At 41.4% G+C, this 24,031-nt stretch overlaps 2 protein-coding genes across 7 annotated transcripts; both read left to right on the top strand.

The window, feature by feature from the left end:
* The first annotated feature begins 1 nt into the window (after position 1).
* Positions 2-8,311, top strand: LOC123034250 (oocyte-specific histone RNA stem-loop-binding protein 2-like). Its single transcript, XM_044451489.1, has 8 exons — positions 2-81; positions 191-337; positions 685-720; positions 5,693-5,794; positions 5,873-5,977; positions 6,531-6,681; positions 7,661-7,762; positions 8,021-8,311. Exons 1-8 carry the CDS (start codon positions 2-4, stop codon positions 8,201-8,203), a joined length of 906 nt encoding a protein of 301 aa, XP_044307424.1. The 3' UTR covers positions 8,204-8,311.
* A 987-nt stretch (positions 8,312-9,298) lies between these two features.
* On the top strand, positions 9,299-23,308 carry FAM53C (family with sequence similarity 53 member C). Of its 6 annotated transcripts, none has more exons than XM_044451436.1 (5): positions 9,299-9,684; positions 13,008-13,257; positions 17,675-17,732; positions 21,027-21,754; positions 22,876-23,308. In XM_044451436.1, exons 2-5 carry the CDS (start codon positions 13,180-13,182, stop codon positions 23,140-23,142), a joined length of 1,131 nt encoding a protein of 376 aa, XP_044307371.1. In that variant the 5' UTR covers positions 9,299-9,684; positions 13,008-13,179; the 3' UTR covers positions 23,143-23,308. The 6 variants fall into 6 exon arrangements, with proteins under 6 accessions (XP_044307371.1, XP_044307373.1, XP_044307372.1 ...); XM_044451438.1 differs by having other exon boundaries at positions 9,299-9,561; XM_044451437.1 differs by having other exon boundaries at positions 9,299-9,508.
* The last annotated feature ends 723 nt before the right edge of the window (positions 23,309-24,031 follow it).

The following is a 24,031-nucleotide window of genomic DNA, read 5'->3' on the forward strand; positions in this document are numbered from 1 at the left end:
AATGCAAGATGATCATGAAAATACAGCCAACAATGAAATGACTAAAAATAGCTGTATTTCAAATAGCAAAATTACATTCTGGTAACAGCAGGGCTAAAATCAGAAGCTTAGCCTCCTTGCTAAAACTTTACATTCTAACCACAGTCAGACCGAAATATATCTTGCACATTAAAACTCGGCTCATCTGTAGCCCAGTAAGACAAATCCTTCGCCAGCTCGGATACCGTCCGAGGCAGCCTCAAGAGGCGACCGTCCACCGGCCCGCCCTACCGCTTGCTTCCACTCCCCACGCGCCGCCGGACGAAGACGGACTCAAAAGCACACAGGATTCCAAGAAGTTAAACCAATCCCAAAGGCCGCTCTCTTCATCAGCCAACCAAAACGAAAAAGGCCCGGTTGCGGCTTTAATAGCGGCCTTTTAATTGGTAAGCATGTGCGCTTACGCGACCGGGGCCGCGGAGCGTCCATTGGGAGAGGGGGCGGTGGGCGGGGCTTGTTGAACGATACTTGTTATTGTTCGGCGACCGTTCGGGAAATCTCCGCCCTCCTTTGTGCTCCCGGCTCGGCCAATCGCTTGCCAAAGTTCCTCCTTCTTTCTTATCCTCGGCACGCGATAGGTCGGAGACCTGCTACGAACCCCGCCCTTCTTGCCTATTGGAGGGAGATTTAAACCACGGGAAGAAGATGTGGTTTTGCTGCCCACGTTATCGTGGTTGTAGAGTAAGTGATGTCGTTCGGGAGTTCTCTGCTAGATGGCTGCGTTCCTGCGGCCAGCAGGTATCAGCCCGGGGATTTCGGGGACTGGGTGGAATTTAAACTGATCAGAGACGAAGTTGCTGCTTCTGGTTATTCGATTTTGTTCTGTCCTCTTTCCACTGGAACCTTGGTCTCTAACGCTGGTCGGATAGTGGTATGGAAGCACAGAATAAAATGGGTTGCAGAACATTGTTGTAGCGCTCTAAAGCTTGTATAGATATCAGCTAAAGTTGGCCGGGCGTTTCGTGTCCTATATGCTGGGGGTGGTGGGAGTTGTAGTCCAAGACATCCGAAAGACGCCCCGTTGGGGAGGGATGGTTTTTAGGCACAAGCTCTATTTTGAACGGGGTTTAATTAGAGTTACGCTAAGTTCTGTTTTTTGAAGGCTGGGTGTGAAGAGCATCTTCTGTATTTGGGGGCTGGAACTTCTTTCAATTGGTTTAGAAGCATGATTTTGTGCTGTGTTTTCCTAATTCCGTGTTTTGAATGGGAGCAGTGGAAACCATTTTAGTTGGTTCTCATTATCTAGAATTATAGCATTGCTTAAATTTGCTTTTGAACTCTAAAATGCCGTTTGGATAATAGCCAAAGTTCTTGTGAGTTGTCTGTTGTTCTAGCATACATTTCTGTATTTCAATTTGTTTTCTGCTCTATGGCTCTTTGAGTTTCAGCCATGGAATACTTGCTCCTGGGAGTCACCTGTGCTTGAAAGACATGAGCTAAGCACAAAACAAAACCAAAAACAACGGGTAGGATGGGATGAGTTACATGAATGTGGTAGGACTCTAAAATGAGGAATTCTCTTTTGAGTATCCAGAAAAGCGAGCTTCTCAGCTTCAGTACTATATAGGCAACTAAATAAGTCGGCCAGGGCGACTTATTTTATAGTATTAATGTGTTTTATATTTTTAGTGTTTTATATTTTAACTGATGTTTTGTAAGCCGCCCCGAGGCTTCAGTGAATGAGGCGGCACAGAAATTTTTAAATAAATAAATAAATAAAATAATTTGAAATAGTCTTGTAAAGAAGTAAGGTGCACTAGAAACAAATATCCTTGCTGAATATTTAATTTTAAGTAGCATTTGATGCTCGGGAACTGTAAATTTGATAAGGATGTTGAATGTAGCCTTGAACAAGAATGAATCAAAAGTGATTTTCCGCATAACTCTATCTGTTCATTTTGAATACATTGCCAGATATATAAGATATTTACTGCCATCACATTAGATTTCACAGTGAGGTACAACACAATTCATACAAAGAAATGCAGTAGCCAAGACCAAAGCAGCAGACTACAACTTTGAAGCGAACTAAGACTTTTTAAATTTAAATGAGTTAATCTGTTAAATGTAAGGGGAAATAAAAAATGTTTGTTATGTGTCTAAAGTATGATGTTGGTACCATGTGAGGCAATTAGCCTTGTGCTGACTGGGTATTGTGAAAATTGTCATCAAACACATCTGAAGGGTGCCATGCTGGGGAACTTTGCTGTAAATGAAGACCTCCATGAGTGGCAGCTAGTACTTAATACAGAGTAAGACAACGGACACTCCTCAAGCCACTGAAAACTGTTTGAGCTAGTCTGATGGTACTTTCGACACTCGTGGCTATAAATTACCTTGTTACAATTCAGACTACATTTCTTTTGGGAGTAATTTATTACCACTGAGCACAAGTATAACACACCTTGAAAATATCCTGGGATAGTATGTGGGGATGGCAAAATTTTTTATGTAAACAGTAGACTAATTGAAGAATAAAATTATAAATGGAAATTCTATTATGTGCAGTTTAATACAGAACAAGAGGAAGCTCATAAAATATTGTTGATTTATGGTTGATTCAAAGGGACTGGAAAATTTTTTGGTTTAGAGAACTATGTATAATTATCTTGGGAGCTTCAACAAAGTGCTAATTGACAAAGATATAAATGTTGGGGTTTGGGGGGAATTTGCAGGTTATGTCTAAGATCCCTAGGCATTCTTATTTTTCTTTTACTTTTTACTTTCTGTACTTTACATTTTTATTGTCTTAAAAGAAATGTGTCCTGGGATATGAAGGTGGGAGCAGCTTTTACCCCTTCTGTCAACTATTGTCACTTGAGCTAACCACTGTCTGTTGATGGAATCTATTTTTAAGGGCTATCAGACAGTTGAAAAGGGTGTGTGAAAATCATGCAAGTTACACTGAGCTTGCTCAAGTGAGTACAGGGCAAAAATGAAATAAACAAATTTACAGTGTTTCCATAGAAGTTAATAACCTTCATTGTTTTTATCAACTAAAGGGGCTATAATTGGAAATATGGATAAGATGCAGACAAAACTTCCATGTACTCCTATATGGAAGATGGTGGCTCTGTCTTTGGCATGAGTTAAGTTCTTATCTCCATGCCAACATTGTTCTAAAATACAGCTTTATCTGGTTGAACCTGCAGTGAAGTATGTGTCTTTTACAGAAGAGAAAGGCACTGTGTGCTAGATTTCTCAAGGTGCAATTCTGTGCAAGTTTAGACAAAGTCTAGAACTCCCAACATGTCTCAGTATAGCTGGCTAGGGCTTGCTGGGTGTTCTAGCCTTTTTCTTGTCTCTACTTGCATAGGATTATGTCTTAGAGGGGCTAGGGAATGCAGGTGGAATACGTATTTGAATGTTTTGAATACGTATTACAGGGAGTGTCAATGATGCATCTGGGAGAAAAATAGGATGGGTATACAAAGCTGTTTCTGCCGCAGCAAGCTATTTCTGCCAAAGTAAGCATCTTCCTAGCATCTCCATTTGAAAAAACTTAGCTGAGAAAAATAAAAGTACCTTGCCACCACACTGAATGTGTTATTTTTACATGTGTTAAGCATAGTTTTTGAAATTTGGTTTACTCCTCAGTACATGATGGCAATAGAACAGATTATCGATTCAGGCAATCTACTAAACTTTGTATTGAAAAATGTTCTGCAAATTAGATGTATTTGTATAGGAATCTTCTCAATTGCAGTGGAAAATGTTCTGAAGTCCCAGAGCAAGGATCAGTAAAATTGTGGCCTCATAGTTTTGTCTGCGACTTTCCCCACCGCTTAGTATTGGCTATGCTGGCTATACACCAACTCATCTAGAGGGCTGGAACTTGCCCTAGATCAGCCTTTCCCAATTTGGTATAGTCCAAAGGATCTCAAGGGCATCTCCCATCAGCATGGCCACCATAGCCAATGGAGAAGAACTATGGAAGTTTTAGTCTAAAACATCTGTAGAAATCAGGATGGAGAAAACTTAGCTCTAGAGTGCTTAACAAGCATTTATTTTACTTATTAAAGCCAAACTTTTTTTAAACATTCCAATATACAAGTTTTTCATCTGAAATATTTGAGGAAAATTATGAGAGCATACTTAATATGATTTAAATATTTCATTATGTAAATCTTTATTAGAATACTTGTAAAATTGTAAAGACAATAACATGGATATTAATAACATTGTTTAAATTCACAGGGGAAAAAAGGGAACTGAAATGCTAATTTTAGCAATCCAACGAATTGCATATGATATGCTGAGAATAACTCATCCATTTCCACAGAGTACACCTCCCTTCCTCTACAGTAGTCAGGCCACCTTTGATTTTGCTGTCATTGCTAAGTTCTTTTCCACTCTGAAATGTATGTTTGCTTCAGTGGCACACACATTCTCTCACATAGTTGCTAGGGATAATTACCTATATAATTATAACTTTGAAGCTGCCCAACTTGTTGAATATTGTATTTGTTTTTGGCATCCATTCATTGTTACCAATGAACTTATGAATCAAAGTTTTCTGGAAAAAATCCTGTTGATGCACTGAGGGAAAAAATCTATTTTGGAAAATTTCTCACTGCGGATCACTGGGATAGATTAGGGCTACATTAGAGGATGCATTCAAAATGAAGTGTGGCCTTAAGGTATAGATGAGCCATATTATTAAAATTCTTCTCCTTCTCTCCTTACCCAAAGTCACTATATTTTTCTAACCTACAGCATGCTGTAGAAATCTGCAGCACCTTGATCCTTCATAGTATAGCATGTGTATAGTCTGTGGTGGTAATCCATTGTTGCATGACCGGGGCAACCATATACAAGGTCTTTGTCTGTCCTCAGGATAGTAGCCCAAAGTGATTGCTCAGTTACTTGGTAATTGTTAGAATTAACTGATTGTGTGGAAGCTCAAAAGACCATATGTTGATCTGAATGAGATGTCTGAAACTGGAGAAGTCCACTTTGGCATGAAGAATGTCAGCGAATCTGTCAGTCAATGGATATTGTTAGGCAATTAATGCAAGCTTACACACTGCACTTGCAATGTGACTTAAAGAACAATACAAATACTGACCTTTCAATTTTACCTACTGTTTCTTTGTCCTTGATGATTAAAGTCCACAGGAGTTTTGTGCTGATCTCAAATAGCATGCAATCAGATTCTTAAAGTTTTGGGCTGTCTCCATGGTTCCAAGAAAAGCAGGTTTGGTTATTGAACTAGGTTTGAACTGAGAATAGCTGCCTTGATGCTGAGTTTCAACTATTAGTCCCTAAAAAGATCTTTTGATTTATTAAAAGAATATTAGAACTTTAGATTTTTTTTCCTTGCAAAGAAGAAATGATATTTGAATATTGAGACATCCTGTTGCTCAACTTTTGGAAAAACTTTTCTTGCTTCTTTAGCTTTAGATTTCAGAAATTACTTATTATTCAGCAATATGTTTTACCATTTTTATTTTTTTTGTATCCCACCCTTTACTGTGTCTCAGGCTGGCAGAGTATTTACTTGATGGAATATAAGCCTCTCCTGATTTCAGGGGCTTGTCCTAACCTAGCAATACCTTAAAATAGTGACTGCACTAGAGTAGGGATTGTAATATAGTGTCATAGCTGTGACTGCTTTAACCAGTAATGCAATATTCAAAACCTTATTTTTTAGGGACAGGCCTTCATCCCAAGTTTTCTCTTCTGCAGTCAAGATGGTGAGTGTGGGTGTGGGCACAAGGCCAAGCTGGCCAAGACAATCCAACCCAGGATTCAGGTGAGTTTTATTAAGGCTGCTGCTATGGCTAATCAGGAACTGGAACTGTCTGTACTGTTGCCTCTCTATCTTCTGCAGGTCTGGTATGGAGACAGATGAGACTGTCTTGCGAAGGAGACAGAAGCAGATAGACTATGGGAAAAACACCATTGGTTACCAGTATTTTGTCCAGCAAGTTCCTAAGTAAGCAATGTTGGTTGTTCTCCAAGTTACTATCTTCATGTCACAGAAGCTTAAACAATACAGCTTTCCAAACTCTCCCATCCCTAGTCCTTGGCATCTGGTGTGCTCATTTTGGGATATTCTCATGAACTTCTGGAAAGGTTCTGTCAGTCCTGCTCATCAGCACTAGTTCCAGGTTGAGGGGGGATTGGAGCAAGTGGTTCTTAATGCCCCCCATCCCTTAGTGGATCTACCTCTTCACCAACATTATCACCAGCTCCTCTTCCTTTATCTTTTCATTGCTATCATCCATGTACTTGCTAGACCAGTACACATGTAATATAAGCAGTAGCATCTATGGATCCTTATTACTCCAATTGTCTGGGTCAGAGTCAGCCAGGTAACCAGGCAGGTTGTAACAGTGAAGACGCTCTTACTTGTGGACCCGCTGGTTGAGTCGAGCCCCACAACGAGTGCTACCTGGTGCTGAACCTGTCTCCTGTGGTCTTGCTTTGGGAGGCCTTCATGTGGCCAATAGTGGGAGAAGCTGATGACCATTCATGACTCATTTCAGGGCTGCTCGGCAGTCTGGTATTCACCCGCGTACTCCAAATAAATATAAGAAGTACAGTCGCCGCTCATGGGACATGCAGATCAAGCTGTGGCGAAGGGCCTTGCATGGTTGGGATCCACCTGAACTGAATGCACATGGACTTGAGAGGGAAGTACTTGCTAGGTTTTTTGTTGTTCTTTTTACAAATTGGAAGGAAAGTATTTTGAGGAAATGAGAATCTCATGTATGCCCAGTATCCCCACCCAGACACTTTATTACAGAGAACTTACCAATGGAATTTCATATCTGATGGACTCTTGATTCCTTATTAGGAAGCAGCTACCTTTATTGTGCAGCACTCATTGCAAGCAGCCTGGTGACCCATTTATAAAGTAATCCTCACACACTGTTCAGGAATCGCAGGCCTAGTCTATATATGTACTCTCCCTGGTATTCCTTATCACCATGGAGACAGAGTTAATTGTCAACAGAGCTGTCGTGCTTCTCAATGAGAGCAAATGGTTCTTGTGCCTGTCAGAGCCTGGGAGTTTTTTGTACTGTGTTCACGTGGATATTGGAGGTGAGGTAGTCACATGGAAATGGGAAAAAAGAGAAATTAATGTGCCACAGAAGTGAAGAAAATAAACCTATTCATGAAATTTGAATTGTTGCTTATATTTTGGCAGCTACTCATCTCCTTAAAGGGGGTGGGGGCAAGCATTTAGCAATTGCTGTTCAGCTACTGTCAGTGGTCAAAAAGAAGACTTGTACTTTTCCAATATGGGTATGCTGGGGTGAAGGATTTGCTTGGTTTCAGGGGTGAGAACTTGGATCAAGGCTCACATTCTCTCAGAGATAATCTTAAATGGCTGAATATCAGTGGTAGATGGGGAGGGCCCCAAAGTGGGCAGGCCACACCCTTTTGTTGGGTCTCCCCCTCTCCCCCGGGGGCTCCCCCTTTTCTGCCTACTCAGCAAACCACCAAGGGGAGCAGATCACTTTGTCAGAGGTTTGAAGAAATTGCTTGCAGAAGACTTTTGAACCTAGGCCACTAATACAGCAGATTGTCCACCTCTGGTCTAGGATTAGGGTCTAATACTTTCAGCTGCCTGGTTCAATTGAATGAAGCTACTGTTTCGTTTGTAAGGCAGGAGCTGCTGATCAAAATGGGTCCTCTGGCTGATCTCTCAAATGACTGGATTGATGCCCAAGGGATCCTGGAAGGTATCTACCAAAGAGTCCCTGGAGGACAGGTACTATACCCTCTGTGGCTATATTTTTGGAATAGTTCTATAATCGGAGGATTTTGGCCTATATAAGTAAAGCCATTGGTGAGTGTGTGTGGATTTCTTCATTTTGCTGAACTGTGGAATTTTAGATTTTTGAGACATAAGATCCTAAGCACAGATTTGCTTTTGTGAAGGAAATGGGAATAACACGTCTTTTCCTTGCAGTCACTAAAGCCATTTATTTAAATTACTATTTTCATTCAATTTCTTTTGTACACTTAGTTTGCTGGGTTGTCATGTTGTGCTAACTTTTCTCCTCAGCTGCCTCAGAATGCTGCATCCAACTGGGAGAATTTTGTGGAAGATGTACAAGACTATCCATTCTGCTCCTGGCTGACAATTTGTTCCCCTGAGATCCCAAAGCAGCTGATGCCCTGGAAGAGTGTCTTAAATGGGGAAGCTTGAGCTATCCTCACTACTTTTACCTCATGATTCACTTGTGCCTTTAGCTTCCTATGATATCCACAATTTTGTAATGAATTACAACATTGTAATTCAGTTTTGTATTGAATTGCCTCTACTGTCTCCATTATCAATTGCTTTAAACAGTTTTCATATGGAACACTTGCTGTTAAATAATGTTGAAGTACCTGAGAAAGTACTTTTTGTCATATTTCTATGGCTGAAACGTGTATGGTGGTTGTTAGTCACGAAGTTGCATCTGACCCATTTCAGCCCCATGGACAACATTCCTCCAGGCCTTCCTGTCCTCCACCATCCCCCGGAGTCCACTCAAGCTCACACCAACTGCTTCAGTGACTCCATCCAGCCACCTCATTCTGTGCCTCCCTTTCTTTTGCCGTCAATAGTTCCCATCGGTAGGCTCTTCTCCAGTGAGTCCTTCTCATTACGTGGCCAAAGTATTTGAGTTTCATCTTCAGGATCTGGCCTTCTAAAGAGCAGTCAGGGTTGTACTACTTGCCTGCATTTTCTTGCATCATGGCATTGGCTGAGGGGAATAAGCAGGAGTTGAGAGCCACAACTGCCATGGACATTGGAAGGTGAGCTCCACATTGCCTTGCCTAGTTTAGTTCTGCTTGACACAAGTACAGTGGTGTGTTAAGTGTGTTTTTAATATTTGTTCCTCAGTCAAGATACTTCAGTTGCTTGACTGAGAATGTCATCTTTAGAATTCTAGGGTGAGGTAGAGAATTCACAAACATAGCTTACTGTAGGGATGAAGCTTGTATCTCTTCTATCTAAAGCTTTGGACCCTTTCCATTAAAAGTAAAGCTGAAGAAAGGTACATTGTGTGTGAGTTCCTAGAATCATATAAAGAAGGGGTGGGAAACTTGACCGTAGACAATTTGGCTTAAAACTCCCCTAATGAACCAAAAGGCTGGGAGTAAAATTCTAGTCTCCAGAGCTTCCCATTGAACTACACTTCCCGTCATGCTCTGCTACGTGGTACGGTCCATGGAGGGGGAGAGAAAAAAGATTTCTGTTGAGGTGTGAATAGCAGGAAACGGGAGTCCAAGCGTTGCAGAGAGAGCAGAAGGGAGGAATTGTGGTGGATACGCCAGTTCCTTTCCGAAATTACCTTGTAGATCGCTTAGGCGAGATGTGACTTCCCCTTTGTTTTGCCGAGGAGTGGTTCGGCCCAAGCAGGTCGACCCACTCCCGACCAAAGGGGGAACGGAGGCTCCTAGCGGGGGCTGGGAGCCCGGGCCGCCGGGTGGGGGCGGCACTTGGACGGTGGAGGGTCGATCGGTGGGTGCTGGTGCTCTGGGAGTCCGGGAGCGAGAACCTCCCCTGGGCGGATGGTTGGTTCCAGTGTTGTTTAGTATTGGGGGGCGCGCAAGACTATTGGGGGCGCACAACTGCTCTGGCGGAGGCCCCGCGAGGAGGTGTTGGAGGAGCCGCCGCCACCGCCTCCAGCTGGCGCGGTGGGTACCAGGGAAGGCGGTGCGCGGTGATGAGGGCTGCGGAGCTGGGGGTGCGCGCGTATAATGTTGAAATATGTGGGGGTGTATTCGGAATTGTGGTTCCAGGTGTGAGCGCGCGTATCTGTATTGGGGCGGGGGACATCCTGGGATCTCCGGCGGGATCGTCTTTGTGAAATATCTGCTTTATACACATCTGCTGTTGTCATAAAGGAAACTGAGGCTGAGGTGGTTTTGTTTTGTTTTTATGAGGGGTTGATTGTATGTGGGGGTTATATTGGGGGTTTCGGGAGAGGATGTGGGTTTTGGTGCTGCTTCTGAGCGTGTATGGGAATTTGGGGTGGAACAGAGGGCCTTGGTAGAGAAGTGAGGAGGGGGGAAGTGGCTTCCTCAGAGGAGGGTGGGATGGTTCTGCTTTGTTAGGCATTGCGTCCCCTGTGGATGCATTTCTAAAACTAGGTTGACGGGACCCATTCTTAAAAAGCACAGTTTAATCACACTGCCTGGTACAATCCTGTCATGGAGTCTCATCCAGGGGCTTCCCATCACAGAGGCTGGAGGTCGCTGAAGGCCTGCCAGTGTTTTGGATCTTAATAAGCGGGTAACTATACAGATGGAAGGATCTGAGTGTTGGTGAAATCTTGTAGGACAGGGTGAGAAATTAACTGCAACAAGGGGAAAGAAGAAGATACTTTGCTAAGCAATTAAAATTCTCTGAACAAAATTTAAAGGTATCAGGTAAACTGGCTTAATGTAGCTAGGCTTTCTAGAGGCTTGTGGCCTGAAGCTAATCAAATAAAAAGAGGAAGATCTGGTATAATTAATTGTCAAAGGGCAGGAAATGGAGGACAAGAATGATTTTAGCAAATCCTTAACAGTTTTAAAAAACACTACAGTATGCTTGGCATATTGTACACGGCATGGTGTTAATTTTTCTTGCAAATTTCTTTCCCACTCTATCCTTGAGGCCCAGGGTGGGTTACAGTACATTTTTATCTCACTTTATTCTCACAATAGTCCTGTTAGGAAGGTTGTTGTGAAGAGATACTGACTTATCCAAGGCCACCCAGTAGGCTCCATGACTGAGCAGGGGTTTGAACTTTTGTCTTTCAGATGCAAATGTACTTGCTATCAGTTGCTAAATTAACCAGGATTAAGGCTCTTGGTAAATTGCTGATGGCAGAAGCACTCTAGACCAGAGTCTAGCCAATATTTAGTCCAAGGAAATTTATGAAGGATTTTAGACATGTACTGTGTGCCAGACAAGTGACTGATTGTTGTATAGACTGATTGTCTATATATGTAAAACTCGAAGTAAGTCCTATTACTGTCTAGAAGGTAGCCATAGGGTTGCAGCTTTTCTCAATTTCTTATAGAGATTTAGGGAAGTGCATTCTTGTGGGTATCTATATAATGGGTTATTGAGTAAAAAGTTTTTAAAACTTGGATTTAATTAAAAATAGAATGGCTAAGAGTGAAGAATATTTCTTCAGTTCACTTACATAGCATCTCCAGTATATACGTACTTTGCTAAGTTCCAAAGCAGAGAGGTCTCTGATCCTGAGGAATGTACAGTCTCATATAGACCATGGGAACAGACTAAAATGATTAAGAGCTGCAGTGTGATTAATGTGAGCAAATCTACATAGGTTTTATTAAGAATCTTGTAATAAACTTTTGTACTTTATTACTGTTTTTGGAATTGTAGTTGCCATTCATTACTAAAATATTTCAGTAACTTTTACTTTAATACTAGTGGTTAATTTATGGAGCCTAGCCTTTGCCCCACTTTCAAAGATATTAAATAGTGTTTTTATAGCTCTGGTATGATTTTTTAAAAGGCTCTTATTGAAGCCAAATTAAACATGCAACAAAGGAGACCTAGGGAACACAAGGAATATGCAGACTAAAAAGCCCTCATATTTTAAGATAATGAAGAAGGGATGTAACATTTAAAAAACCTGGCATGTAGCAATGGTTTCAAGGAAGCAAACAACTGACCTTTCCCACCTTACTACTTATTTCTTGATCCAGCTAGGACTTGAATGCACAACCTGGGTCTTTGTGAATGCACAACCTGGGTCGTCACCTTCCCTTAACCCATTTCACTCTTTTGAATTAACAGTTTTCACAGGCATCTCTTGAACCTTCTTTCCCCATGGATTTGGGATCAGGTCTCTTGCCACATCCTCCAAAATGTGAAAGTTATTCCTATGCTAACAAATATTTAAATATGCACAGAAATTTTAATTTTGTACCCACTTGAAAGCAAGCCTCACTGAAATAAGTGGAATTTATTTCTAAGGAGACATGCCTAAGACTGCATTACATGGATTGTAAATTAATCACAATGTAATCCAATGCATATAAACTATGAAGTAAGTGCTACTGAATTCAGTGGGGCTTACTTCTTAGTGAGTGAGTATAGGATTGTAGTATTAGCACACTCAAAAGTAGTATATAAATTAATATACATTAATTTGCTTGAGTGTGAACACAATTAGAAGCTTGCTTTTACTTTGCATTTTCTCATTCTGGTATGGCCTTAAGTAGGGAGAATCTCTTTCTGCTGGGGTGCCAAATTCCATTTTGTAGAAACTGAGGGTTGCATTGGGTGGGTGGGGCTAGAAGTAAAAGGGGTGACAGCAAAAATACCAGCATATGTTAGCTTACAGCTTACTGCCAGAAACTAAGCATCAACATTTTAGCATGCGGAATAACTGTAGAAGTGCTAGGAAGTCACTAAACAATCAGTGATTCAAGGAAAGGGGCAGAGCCAGGGGAAAGGAGTGTGATACATTTTTTGAAGATCCTAAGTTAGACAGTCATTCAGGTCAGACTATAAAAGGGATCTTGGTTAGCAAAGCTGTGGAGGAAAGAGTGTGCTGTTGTGTATGGAAGCTGAGAAGTCTTATCTGCCCTACTGGCTTAAATTTATTTTACTCAGGTCTGCATGCATGTACCCTGGGAATTTTAGGGGGAGAGAAAGAACATAGTTTATTTCAATTTGCTTCTCAGACTTTGCCTACACCCTGCATATTGCATATGTTGGTAATAATAGAAGGGGAAAAGCATTATAAGTAATCTGGAGGGTGTAGCCATAGTTGGTTTATTTGTATATCACATTTTCTAGAATATATTTTGCTCAGAGTGGTTCACCAAACAAATATTATAGCTGCAATGATAGTACATTACCATCCTACATAAAATCTATTATAGTTTACTTAAAACATCCACATGTAAATAAAAAGGTGACATACCAGGTGGTCAGTTAACAATACTGGTTGTACGCTTATGCCGCATATTAATATGCCTGTCTCTTGCAGGCCCCCGAGGATGACATGGAGTATGGCTAGCTTATGATGAAGACAACAACTTAGCAGGTGTGGTAGCTGCTGCTGATATGATTGAGCACGGCTGGACTTGCTGAGGAAGGTAGAAGGGTGGCAGGAGCAGGAGTCTCTCGAGGGTTCTGATGCCAGGCCTCCACAAGAAGCCATGATCACCCTGATAACCGAGCAGCTACAGAAACAAAGCTTGGAGGAACTGAAATGCACATCCTTCAGCATCAGCCTGGTAAGATTTGACCTGTTTTGCCTTGCTCCTGGAAAGTGGAGTCAGGGTTAGAGAGATCCTTTGCTCTTACCTTAGGCATAGTTTCATTTTGGTTGAGGAAAGGGTGGAAAGACTGCAAGGGTACTGCTGATGAGGGCTAGAACCATGAAGATCGAGAGCCTTCAGACATTTTTTTATTGGATAGCCTGCAGCTCAGGTTGCATGGTAACTGCTTTTGAATTGGAAGGGAGGTTCAAAAAAGGCATAGGGATGTACTGTTCAAAACCAAGACTTCTTTTCAAAGTTCACTTGTATGGGCCCAAGCAGTTCTTTGGATTCCAACCCCTTGTTTTATGCTAACTGAGAATCTACTGCATGCTAGGATCTGTAGGAAGGAAGGGAAGTAATGTGGAGCCAGGACTGCATGTAGTACATGTGTTTTGTGTCCCACTTGATCACTTTTACAGATTTTTCTGTGCTTCAGTCCTGGAAAAGTGAAACTAGCCCTCAGAAACAAGGCTAGCACCTCTGCAATTATAGATATGAGTAGAACTTCTGGTTGGTGATGGGCGAGTGTTGCCCATGAAATAGCTTGCACTTGTCTCCCTTGCTTCCCTATAGCCAGAGGAGATTTTGGAAAGTTTTTTAGGACATGCAAGGATGGGTGAGTACCTATGCACTTAGGGAACTTGTTAAAAGGGATGGGTGTGTATGAGGGTTAAATGACAGACAACCTAAAGTGAGGTTATTGGTCTCAGTCAGTAGTGCTCTGCCACTCAAGGGCATTTTATTTTTCTCAAGAGTGAAACTGAGTAGACCAAAAGCTGTTTCTGATTTGCAAGTCAATTTCAGCATATTTATATCTTGGGATTACAGAAATGGGGAAAGTTAAAAGTTGGGGAAATGGTGCAAATAAGCATCATTGCTCCCTCCCCTTACATTTGTACAGTTACCAAGCTCCTGATTTGAGGCTAGAGGAGGAGGTCCTTGTTCTCTATAAATTATTATTTGTGGTGTGGTATAGCACTTAAAAAGAGAAATGCCACTCTACACAATACATGCAGTTAACCTATGAAAGGCATTGCCATGTGATAATATCTACCAGGATAGATAAGTAGGGTTATAGCTGTCTAATAGTCTCAATAGGCAGAATTGACATGTCTATAATGAGAGCTGATATGGTATCTGGCCACCAGATGCTAAAGTCCTACAGGGAAATGATATTGCCTTGCCATTAAGTCCTGAAGTTCCTTGCTTTCAAAAGAAAAGTTCTGAATCAGATTAACATGGCTATTCTTACATTGCAGTAGTGGAGGAAGCAGTCTGAATTCAGGAAAACAACAGCAAGTGAGAAGGAGTGTTGATAGCTGAAACAGCTATCAGTGCTTGAGCCTATGGTGTTTGCACAAGGAAACTTTCTGATAAGTAGAAATGAGCCTTGGTTTACTTGGATCACATAAACAGCCTCTGATGTTAGCAGGTGTTTAGCCTGAGGCAGCAGCTTGGATTATCCTGTTCTGCTACCAGAAAACTGAGACTTCATGATAGGAATAAATTAGTCAATTTTTTAAAACCTGCATATGTTGACCTTGGTTATGTAAATCATTACTCTGGGGAGACTGATCACCTTTTGCTCTGTTCCAATATCCTGTTGCTGCATCAGCCCTCCTCTTTCTTATGGTGCTGCTGCTGCCTTTCTTCTTCCAGTGTTGTTTTGTATAAGAAAATAAGTGTCCCAGATGTGTAGTTTCCATAGTTTGATAATCTGTTTAGCACAAAGCTATGCTGTGGCAGCTGAACATCTGTGTCACTCTTCTAGCCAGTAGCCTTTAAAGGCTAATATGTACATCCTTTATAATAGAGTTAGAGATTGCATACATGTCCCTCTTTAATGGTGAAAAACTAATGCTAGAAGAGCAAGAAATATGCCAACTCTATGTATGACTCAGTGTTAGATATACCCAGTGATTTGGTAGCTGTACAGCATCCATATCATTGCAAAAGAGCCAGTTTACTATTTATTTATTTAAAGTGTTGTTACTCTGCTCTTCAGCTAAAAGGGTTCTCAGAGGAGTTAACAAAAGGTAATGACAGTTCCTGTCCACAGACTTACAATCTAAATGACATGACATAAAAGTGAAAGATTGATGGTGCGGGCAGCACTTGGTAAGCTTGCACCTTGGGTACTTACCTGGAGACTATTGCTGCTTCCTGCAAGTGAGTGACAAATTATTTGGCAAATGCTTTAAATATGCAGCATTGTTCATCTTTCAATGTTTTAAGGAATTTTAGGGAAGAATTTGGTAAACATCGTTGGGGTAGGAGAATTTGCAATTTGGGATATGTAGAAAAATGAAGCAGTAATCTAGGGATGATAGAACCGATTTAGAGCAGTAGGGAAGAACTAGGGTCTTTATTGGCTGAAATTGTCTTGTCCTAAAAATTCCTACCTGGATAGGTACCCAATACTATTACATTTTTTCAAGGTGTTTATCAAGGATTGCCCATAAACTCCACTATTTTTGCCCATATGAAAAGAAGTAACGCATTCTTCCTCTCTTTAGTATGCTGGTCCTGTCTGCAGTGTGGATAAGCAAAGACAAGTGAGGGACAAATATGGTTTGAAATTATTCCTAATGGTTGACTACAGTTATAGCCTATTAGCATTACACCTGTTTCTACTCTGCCCAGGCAAAAGTCAAAGTAACTTTTGCCCTTGAATTACTGAAATTCAAAGGAGTAGCCTGCCTAGACAAGTTGAATGTAAGTGTTTGTGGGGAGGGGAATGAAAGTGCTGATGTGTTTCTTTGTTTTGTAGAACATTATTTAAGCTTTCTGATGCAGGAGAAATGGGCATGCTGCAGTGGAAAGCTTCAATTGCCTGTCTGTTGCTTCCATTCCCAGATACTTTTCCTTGTTGTATTATGATGTTCCTTGTGTGAGGACTTTGGAGCACCCTTCACAAAGGAAATCGGCCTGCCTTTTTCCAGTTCTCCTACCAATTTCTAGTTTGTGTGCATGCATTTTATCTGCCTTGTTTCCTAATCAACCCAATCCTATATTACTTTAAAGCATTTCTGGATCTGTACTTTCTCCATATTTTTTCTTAATAGGGACAGAATCAGCTGTACAGAGAAATCCCCTCTACAAACTATCACTCTAACCTAAGGAGAGGTGGCCTGACTTGGAAAACCAAAGACAATGTGCTCCTATGTCAAAATTTAATTAAAAAGGGAGTGATGCAGTGGAATATGAAGCATGTGCTTCCTGATTCTTTTTAGGTCTGGAGTCCATGGTGAACGTGCCTGGAAATTAATAAGTTAAAACAGCACAAAGTCACTGCAGGTGCAGCCAGGAACAGAACTCATCTTTTCCATACAGAAGTTTGAACACTGAGGTGTAGACTTCCAAGAATGGGATGTGGCCTAATGAAGCTTTTGCAGGGAAGGTACAATCAACAGCATGATGTTGTTTGAGCAAATGAAGCTCTGCAGCAGGGAGCTAATGATTTGGAGTAGAAAAGGGTTGAAAACCCTTCAACCTCATGAATTTTAACCCCCTGGATAATGCACAGAAACATGTCATTCTGTCAGCATTTGGAAACAAAGCCTTGTTACCAGGGGTGGTGGGGTAAGATGAAGGTGGCAAAAACAAACCCTTCCCAAAACTCTTTGTATGGCCTTAAGATTTCAGTTAGGTGTGTTTTTATCTGTTACTATTAACAGACTTGGGGATGATTGGAATTTTAGCTCATTGCATGGATATTAGAGGTGGGTCTTAGGCTGTGTTTTAACTGTATTCATGTTTGGCTTTCCTGTCTATTAAGAAAGCTGGCAGGTAGACAAACGAATAATACATGGTCCTTGCTCCAATTAGCTCCCTATCAGAAAAGAACAGTGGAGTACAATGAAAGAAAAATGGGTGGTCAATAAAAATTTAGGTTGGTTCCATGGCCATAATCTAGAATTTTAATCTATTGGTCTACTTTTTCACATTTTTGGTGTTTAATCTACTATGGGCATGGCACTTAGGGGGTGGTTTAAAGATGCATAGAACCCCCATAGAGAATTGCTAGTGGATGGGTGGTCAGCACAATGGAAAGGACTGGTAGTCCAGTTTGAGCAAACCAGAGTTTCTGTCTGATTGTTTTGCCCTTTTCATCTGTGGTCCAATGTTAAAATAAAGCTTTGAAACTTTTTCTTTGAGCAAAGCTTGAAGGCTTGCCACTGTGACAGGGTAGGGGGTGTTGGAGAAACTGGGGAATTCAGCTAGGGCATGACACCTGAATATTGATTGAATTTTGTAGCTAATATTGGCATACCATGATACACCATGCTTGATACTGGCATACCATATGGTGGGAATTACAGAACCGGAGGTGCTTATGAGATGCTGGTCCTTGCTGTGATGTGGTGACTCCTTTTGTTTCCCTCCCTAGCCTTTGCCTGATCATGCTGATGTGGCCAGCTGTGGCAGCCCCTTCCAGATAGCGCCTGGTAAGAGCATCTGGCTGGACTTCCACCTTTTGTGCCTACATCCATTTCTCTCTTAATTGTTCTTTTTATCTTATGTAGTTATGAAGCACAATGCTAATTAAGATCAGGCAGCTTTCAGGGTTTCCTTAGGTAGGTCAAGCATTTTGTTACATGATCTCCAAGCTAAAGCAAAAGTCAGTGCAAATATAGGGCCTGCTTTGAGTTCATTTTAATAACAGGCATTCTCCAGAGGTACACATAGGAGGGCGGCTTAATAAACAGTGTGAGTAGCTATTTACATTAAATAAACTTTATACTTCTGAGGAATGGAGGAAAAGTTGCCTGTAAAAGATAGAAGTGTTCTGTTTTAGTTTTTCAGATGAGTCCTGCTGATATTCTATTTTGACTGTGTCCGCTCTTAAATCAGCAATCATCACTCTTTTATCTAAGGCTGTCTAATGTGAGTGTATACAGCAGTTATTGCCCATATTAAAACGTTACATATATGCCTAATTACCTCCACCGATATTCTGGTCATGTAAACACTCTGACTAGCTACTTCTCATACCTAGCTCTTGGTAAAAACTGGGCTGTCACAAGAAAAGATACATTGATGGAATACCACTGTGATAAATAACTAATATTGGCACTTGAATTATGGATATATTTGATTATGCATGGAGACAGAATGGAAGCCAGGGAGATAAGCAAATGGGTATAATCTTAATTTAAAATTAGTAGTTGCCTTCCTTAACAGTGCTATTACTGTTATAGGCTTAAATAGAATATTGGAACATAATTAATTTAAACTATGTTCCATAAAACCTTAAGCTATCAAACTGTGTTCCTGGAATCCTTAACAACTCTTAAAGAAATAATGCAATTGAGAGTGTTCCTGAGCCTGAAGCATAATAGTTTCTGTTCATGCCTTTTAAAGTCACACCTTCATTTGCAGCACATTCTCTTCTTGAGGCATAGTTTTGGAAAAAGAGAAAAAGAAAACTCATGTTCTCCCCCAAAGTGAGTCATTCCTGTAACTGTTCTGGTCACTTTGTGTAAGAAACATAGGTTGTACACTAACCTATGACTCCTTTGTAGGTTTAGCATTAAAATGCTTTCCACTCACTAGCTTTAAAGTGCATGGGGGTGGGAGTGGAAAGTGTGTTTTTGGTTAAACGACATCCCATAGCAAGATGGATCATCTTATGTATTGGTGCTTTGTTTTACCCTCCCCTTATGGAAAACCCCAGGATGGCTTGTTATCCCCCTTGGCTTTAACCTTATTCACTATTTGGTATGGGAGAGTATTAGCCTTTTTTGGTATGAACTGGAAAGCTTGAGTTCAAGCAGCTTTTTCTTCTGCACAATACTGCTCCAGTAGAATAACCAAAGAAGATATATAGTCTTTCAGGTTTCATACAAATTGTGTTGTGGCATAAAGTGATATGATCAGATGCATAAAGCGGACACTGAAGGGCTATAGAGGGATCAGTGCTGACATGGTAAAACTAAAAGCTAAAGGAACACATTAATTCAGCAGGTCTTGGCCTATGGAAAAGTATGTCACAATACATTTGTGAGACTTTAAGGGCCTACAGATAATTTTTGCTGTTCTAGACTAATACTGCTGTGATTCTAGAACTCAGATTGGCTGTGTGGGTCTTGTCCTGTGAGATTTGCAGAATGATGGCATTATTCCCTTCTGTCTTGTCCGATGGCATGGTTTTGTGCTTCATGAGGTTACTGCCCTGTGTGTGCTCCTTTCCCTTTTGGTGCAATATGCTTGTTTCTAGCTTTTGCATTGGCCCTCTTATTTCTCTATGCAGGTGTGACATTGATCATCTAGTCTTTTGGTATATTTTTGGATGAAATTATCCAAATTAGGGTTAAGCACAGAAAACTTTTGAATCATGTTCAGAACTGCTTCTTTGGATTTAGGTCAGGGCTGCAAATATTTTGGCATATATTTCTTTGGTTCATTCATTTGTTGATAGTCACCAGTAGGTTTGACTGCCTCTGCAGCTGTGCTGAGTGATAGGCAAAGGTGTCTTAGAAGAACATTGCCATTAAATGTCCCTTTGGAAGAATAGTGATGCCAATGCACAAGAATTGCTTCTTATATTACTCTTCAGATATTTTATTATTTATTTATTTTTTATTTATTAAAACATTTTTATGCCGCCCCATTCGCCGAAGCCTCGGGGCGGCTCACATCATATTTGAAAGGGAAATAGCTGAAGGCCTTACTGTTTTCTGTTTATAGAGATGAGACATAGGGTAGACCCTCTGCTGACAAAACTGTTTCTATCAGTAGAACAGAGAGGGGAGGCATTCCTCGTGCAGCCCTTCATACATCATCCAAATCTTCCAGTAGGGCAGGGGACCCTCTGGAACAGATCTTGAGGGCTTGTAGGAAGAGAACAGAAGAGGAGAAAGTTACATCATGCAAGTAGATCTCTGCTTACCTAATGAAATTTGCCTGTACATTTTCCAGAGATTTCATTATCTCTTAGTAGTTGAATCTTTGTAGTTGAATAAAAATACACATAAAAGTAGCCATAAATCTTGGTGCTACTTAATGTGTGGAAACACTTGAAAAATCAGGAAGTGTCAATACTTAAATTTTTCTTCAGTTTCATCTGCCTGTCTCTCTAACTTGTGCTCTGAGTTGTTGTGTCAGTTGTTCCCATTGTTAGTTCCTCCAGTTGAAGGAAATCTTTTGGATTATGACTTAATCTTCTTCCCCTCCATCTCCAACTTGTCCCAACTAGAAACGAGATCTAATTAAAAAATAAAATGTGTTTGTCACCACAATGTTTATATCCCTTTTCTGATCCATAGATGACTTCTTTCTAGCCTGTTAATGTAGCTACTTTTTGAATACAGAGATGTCTTCTGTATCATGGGAAGAAATAGGATGGTTATCATAATTAGGGGGACTAAATGGAGCAAATGGTGAATATTGTCCTGGAGAACATTTCCTAGCTCTTGTCATTGTAGTTTTTGATGCAGAATCATTGGACCATAAATCCTAATGGGCAGTTAGAAAAAAGTGTAATAATTAGGACCATTTCTGCACTAATGAACTAGATAAAGCCATTGTCTGGAAGGGCTCTTTGTACTTCAACTGCAGTTGTAGAAGGTACTGGAAAAAAGGGAAAGGGATATAATGGTTCCAAACTGATGCTATTAGATAAAAAGAAAGCAGCTAGGAGTGCTGATTTTTCACATACCAAAGCATGTGATTGGGTGATAGATTGAGGTGGTAACTGGAGCCCTCAGCTTATTTTTTTGGTCTTGTGATATATATTGCAGAGGGAGCTTCATGGAGGGACCTGGCTCCCTGTCCAAAGATCCATCTTCAGGACAACACAGATCTTTACCGACACTCCAGCTTGAGCCTTCCTGTGCCCTCCTGCAACCCAGACAGCAGCCCCCAGAACACCCTTGCAGCCCAAACACTGGCCACCAACTCACTAGTTTCAGAAAAGGCTTCTGTGCCCCCCACCAAAAGACACTGCCGTTCACTCTCAGTGCCCGAAGACCTCTCCCGCTGGCAAGCTGTCTGGAGGCCCCTGGGCTCCAAAGTGTGGACACATATCAAACGTCGGGACAACAGTGGAGGGGACACTTTGGCAGTTCAGCCCCAGAATCTGGCCCAGGGAGCCAACAGACTTTGCTTCAACCCTGCCCCCAGTGCCTCTCATCAGTGCGTTCAGGATGGTGCTGGTGGTGGCAGGAGCCCACCTTTCTTCAGTCTGGCCCTCTCCCGAGAATCGCCAGCAAGTGTTCCATGGGAGACTGGAGAGACTTTGCAGCCCTACCCTCTGCAACGACGTTTCTCCCTCTCACCTGTCAGATTCCTGCCCTCCCCACGAAGCTCTACCACCTCCACACCAGAGTTGCTTCGTCACCAACACAGCCTTCCTCGCAGCCGCTCACAACCCTGTGACTTGGACACCAGGAAATGTGGGCTCAAGCGGCGCCATGATGAGGATGTGAGGTGGCATAGGCCCTCCCTTGACTTCTACAAGATGAATCAGGTAGGGAAGGAAGCAGGCACTATCCATATCTGTTTAGCTTCTTGTCTGAGTTCTAGGTCGTATGAAATGGAAAACAGCCACTTCAAATGCAGTGGGGAAATCAAAGATGTCAGTGACTGAAATATACCAAAGGATTTAACCTATGTAGCAAAAAACCTGGTTCTCTTTACCTTCACTACTGCAAGTAACATATTCTTATGAGTTGGCTCAAGAGCATTGACATACACTGAAGGGAAATTGGGAGCCATGAGGATTTTTCTGTATGATAGCAGCAAAACATGTTGCTCCTCATTTATTTATTGGAAACACTGGACCAGGTGCTGCACAAAACATAGAGGTGGTGCAGTGTCCACCCCATCGACTTGAATGCTTATATTACTAGTTTACATTCTTACTGGTATATATACTCTTAGTAACTGTAGGCTTCTTGCTAAATATTTTCTGAAAGATCCAGTAGTCATTTCAAGTCTCTTAGATGCACACTGGAGCAAATTAGGACAGAAATCGTTGGGTGGAACATCTCCATGCTCAGTGGAAGATGTTCAGCTATTGTTCCCATTTTTCTTCTCTACATGGGGCAAAGCAAAAAAGACTAGGAAGATTGTTTAGTTCTTCCTAAAATGCTGTGGGAACAGTACAGAGTACAGAAATACTCAAGTTACTGAGGCTAAACTACTGCTGAGTATGAAGGCTGATGTGAATGAAGGATCAGAGAGGCCATGGATTAAAATTGTACAAAAAGGATAGGAAAAGTGAAGTGGCATTGGAACAGCAGTTTACATGTACCTAGTTATTCAGGGAGGGCATTGCTGAAATAACTTACAGTGCTGCCAGCCCTACACCTGGCAGTTTAGGGCTGTTTCAAACAGTTTTTGAAAATACAGCTGTGTCCCAACTGCCCCTCTCCACAGCCAAAAGTACCCTTACAGAAATTGTTCCATCTTTAGAAACTGCAATCAGTTTTTTCCAGGAGAGCAGATGAGCTAGTCGTGATACCAAGCTACACCTGAAAGTACTATAGTACAAGCACTTGTGAATATGGTTATAAACTCTCAATAGAACAAAACAATAAAGATAGCAGATGCTGGCATTTACATGTTTTCTGTCTATACTTTTTGCAGAAACCATTTGCAGGAGGTGGCTGCCAGTTGGACAAATCTGAGGAAGGTGGTTATCCATCATGGCTCTTGGCCTGCAGTCCACAGGCACCCTCAGCTCCATGCAGTCCCATCAGCAATTGTATCCAGGTGCTTAGTGAAAGTGAAGAGGAGGAGGAAGAAGCAGCAGAACAAGCAGCAAGGCGATTAAATTGGAATTTAGCAAGCAAAAGGACACTCTTCCAACCAGACTTTAGTGATCTGGATCTAACTTTGATTGAGGAGAACTAGGAGTAGGCTATCTCCTTGAAAAACTGACTGTGGTCAGCAGCAGGGAGAGGCTGCACACCTGGGTGAGAGCAGGGGGAGTGGGGTGGGTGCTGAGGGTATGTGACAATAGGACCAATGGGGTTTTGTCTGCTTGTTTCTTTTATATTAAAAAAAAGAAAACTGTTAAGTGAAAGTTGTACGTCTCTGGGATGGGGTGACACAACCCTACAAGGAGGTAGAGAAATGAGACCTTTCCTATCCAGCTTGCTCTTTGGACTCCCAAACTCCAAAATTCAAACCTTTTTTGTGTAAGAAAGGTAAGAGTTCTAGAAAGACCTAACTTCACATTCCCGTTAGAAACCTATGTGTGGAGGCAAGAAACATCTTGTGAGGTAACACATTTCTAATTAAACAAAAACGGGGGGGGGGGGTGCAAGTTTTCATTGCAGTGCTTTGAAATCATTGAACCCATCTGCTACATTTTTTTTTGCGCACTGAATGACCTGCTTCCTCATGAGGTGTTAGAATTGAACTGTAGCCTACAGCTGACTGTGGGAAGGAAGAAAGCTTAAACCCCCAAGTGTTTACAAGTGTTTAGTTTTCCTTTATAAATAAGAAGTTAATGAGATCTGGCATCTTGATTGCATCTCAATTCAAGTAAAGTAATCTGGCAGAATAGAAAACTTCATTTTCAGGGAAAAAAAAAACCTATATTTTGCTGAAGAGATAGAAAAGAGGTTCTGGAGGGAAAACCTCCAATGCATAAGGCTGCATAAGAAGCAGAAATCCAACAAGTGCAATCCCTTCACATTTATCTTCATGACAAGACTGTTCAATAGCTTGGTCACACATGGCTGCTATATGCCTTGGAATCTTCCTGTTAATGTCTCTGAACAGTATATATAACCTG

The sequence above is a fragment of the Varanus komodoensis genome, unplaced genomic scaffold (assembly GCF_004798865.1).
Source record: "Varanus komodoensis strain SLA01 unplaced genomic scaffold, ASM479886v1 scaffold6_2, whole genome shotgun sequence".
Classification (NCBI taxonomy): domain Eukaryota; kingdom Metazoa; phylum Chordata; class Lepidosauria; order Squamata; family Varanidae; genus Varanus; species Varanus komodoensis.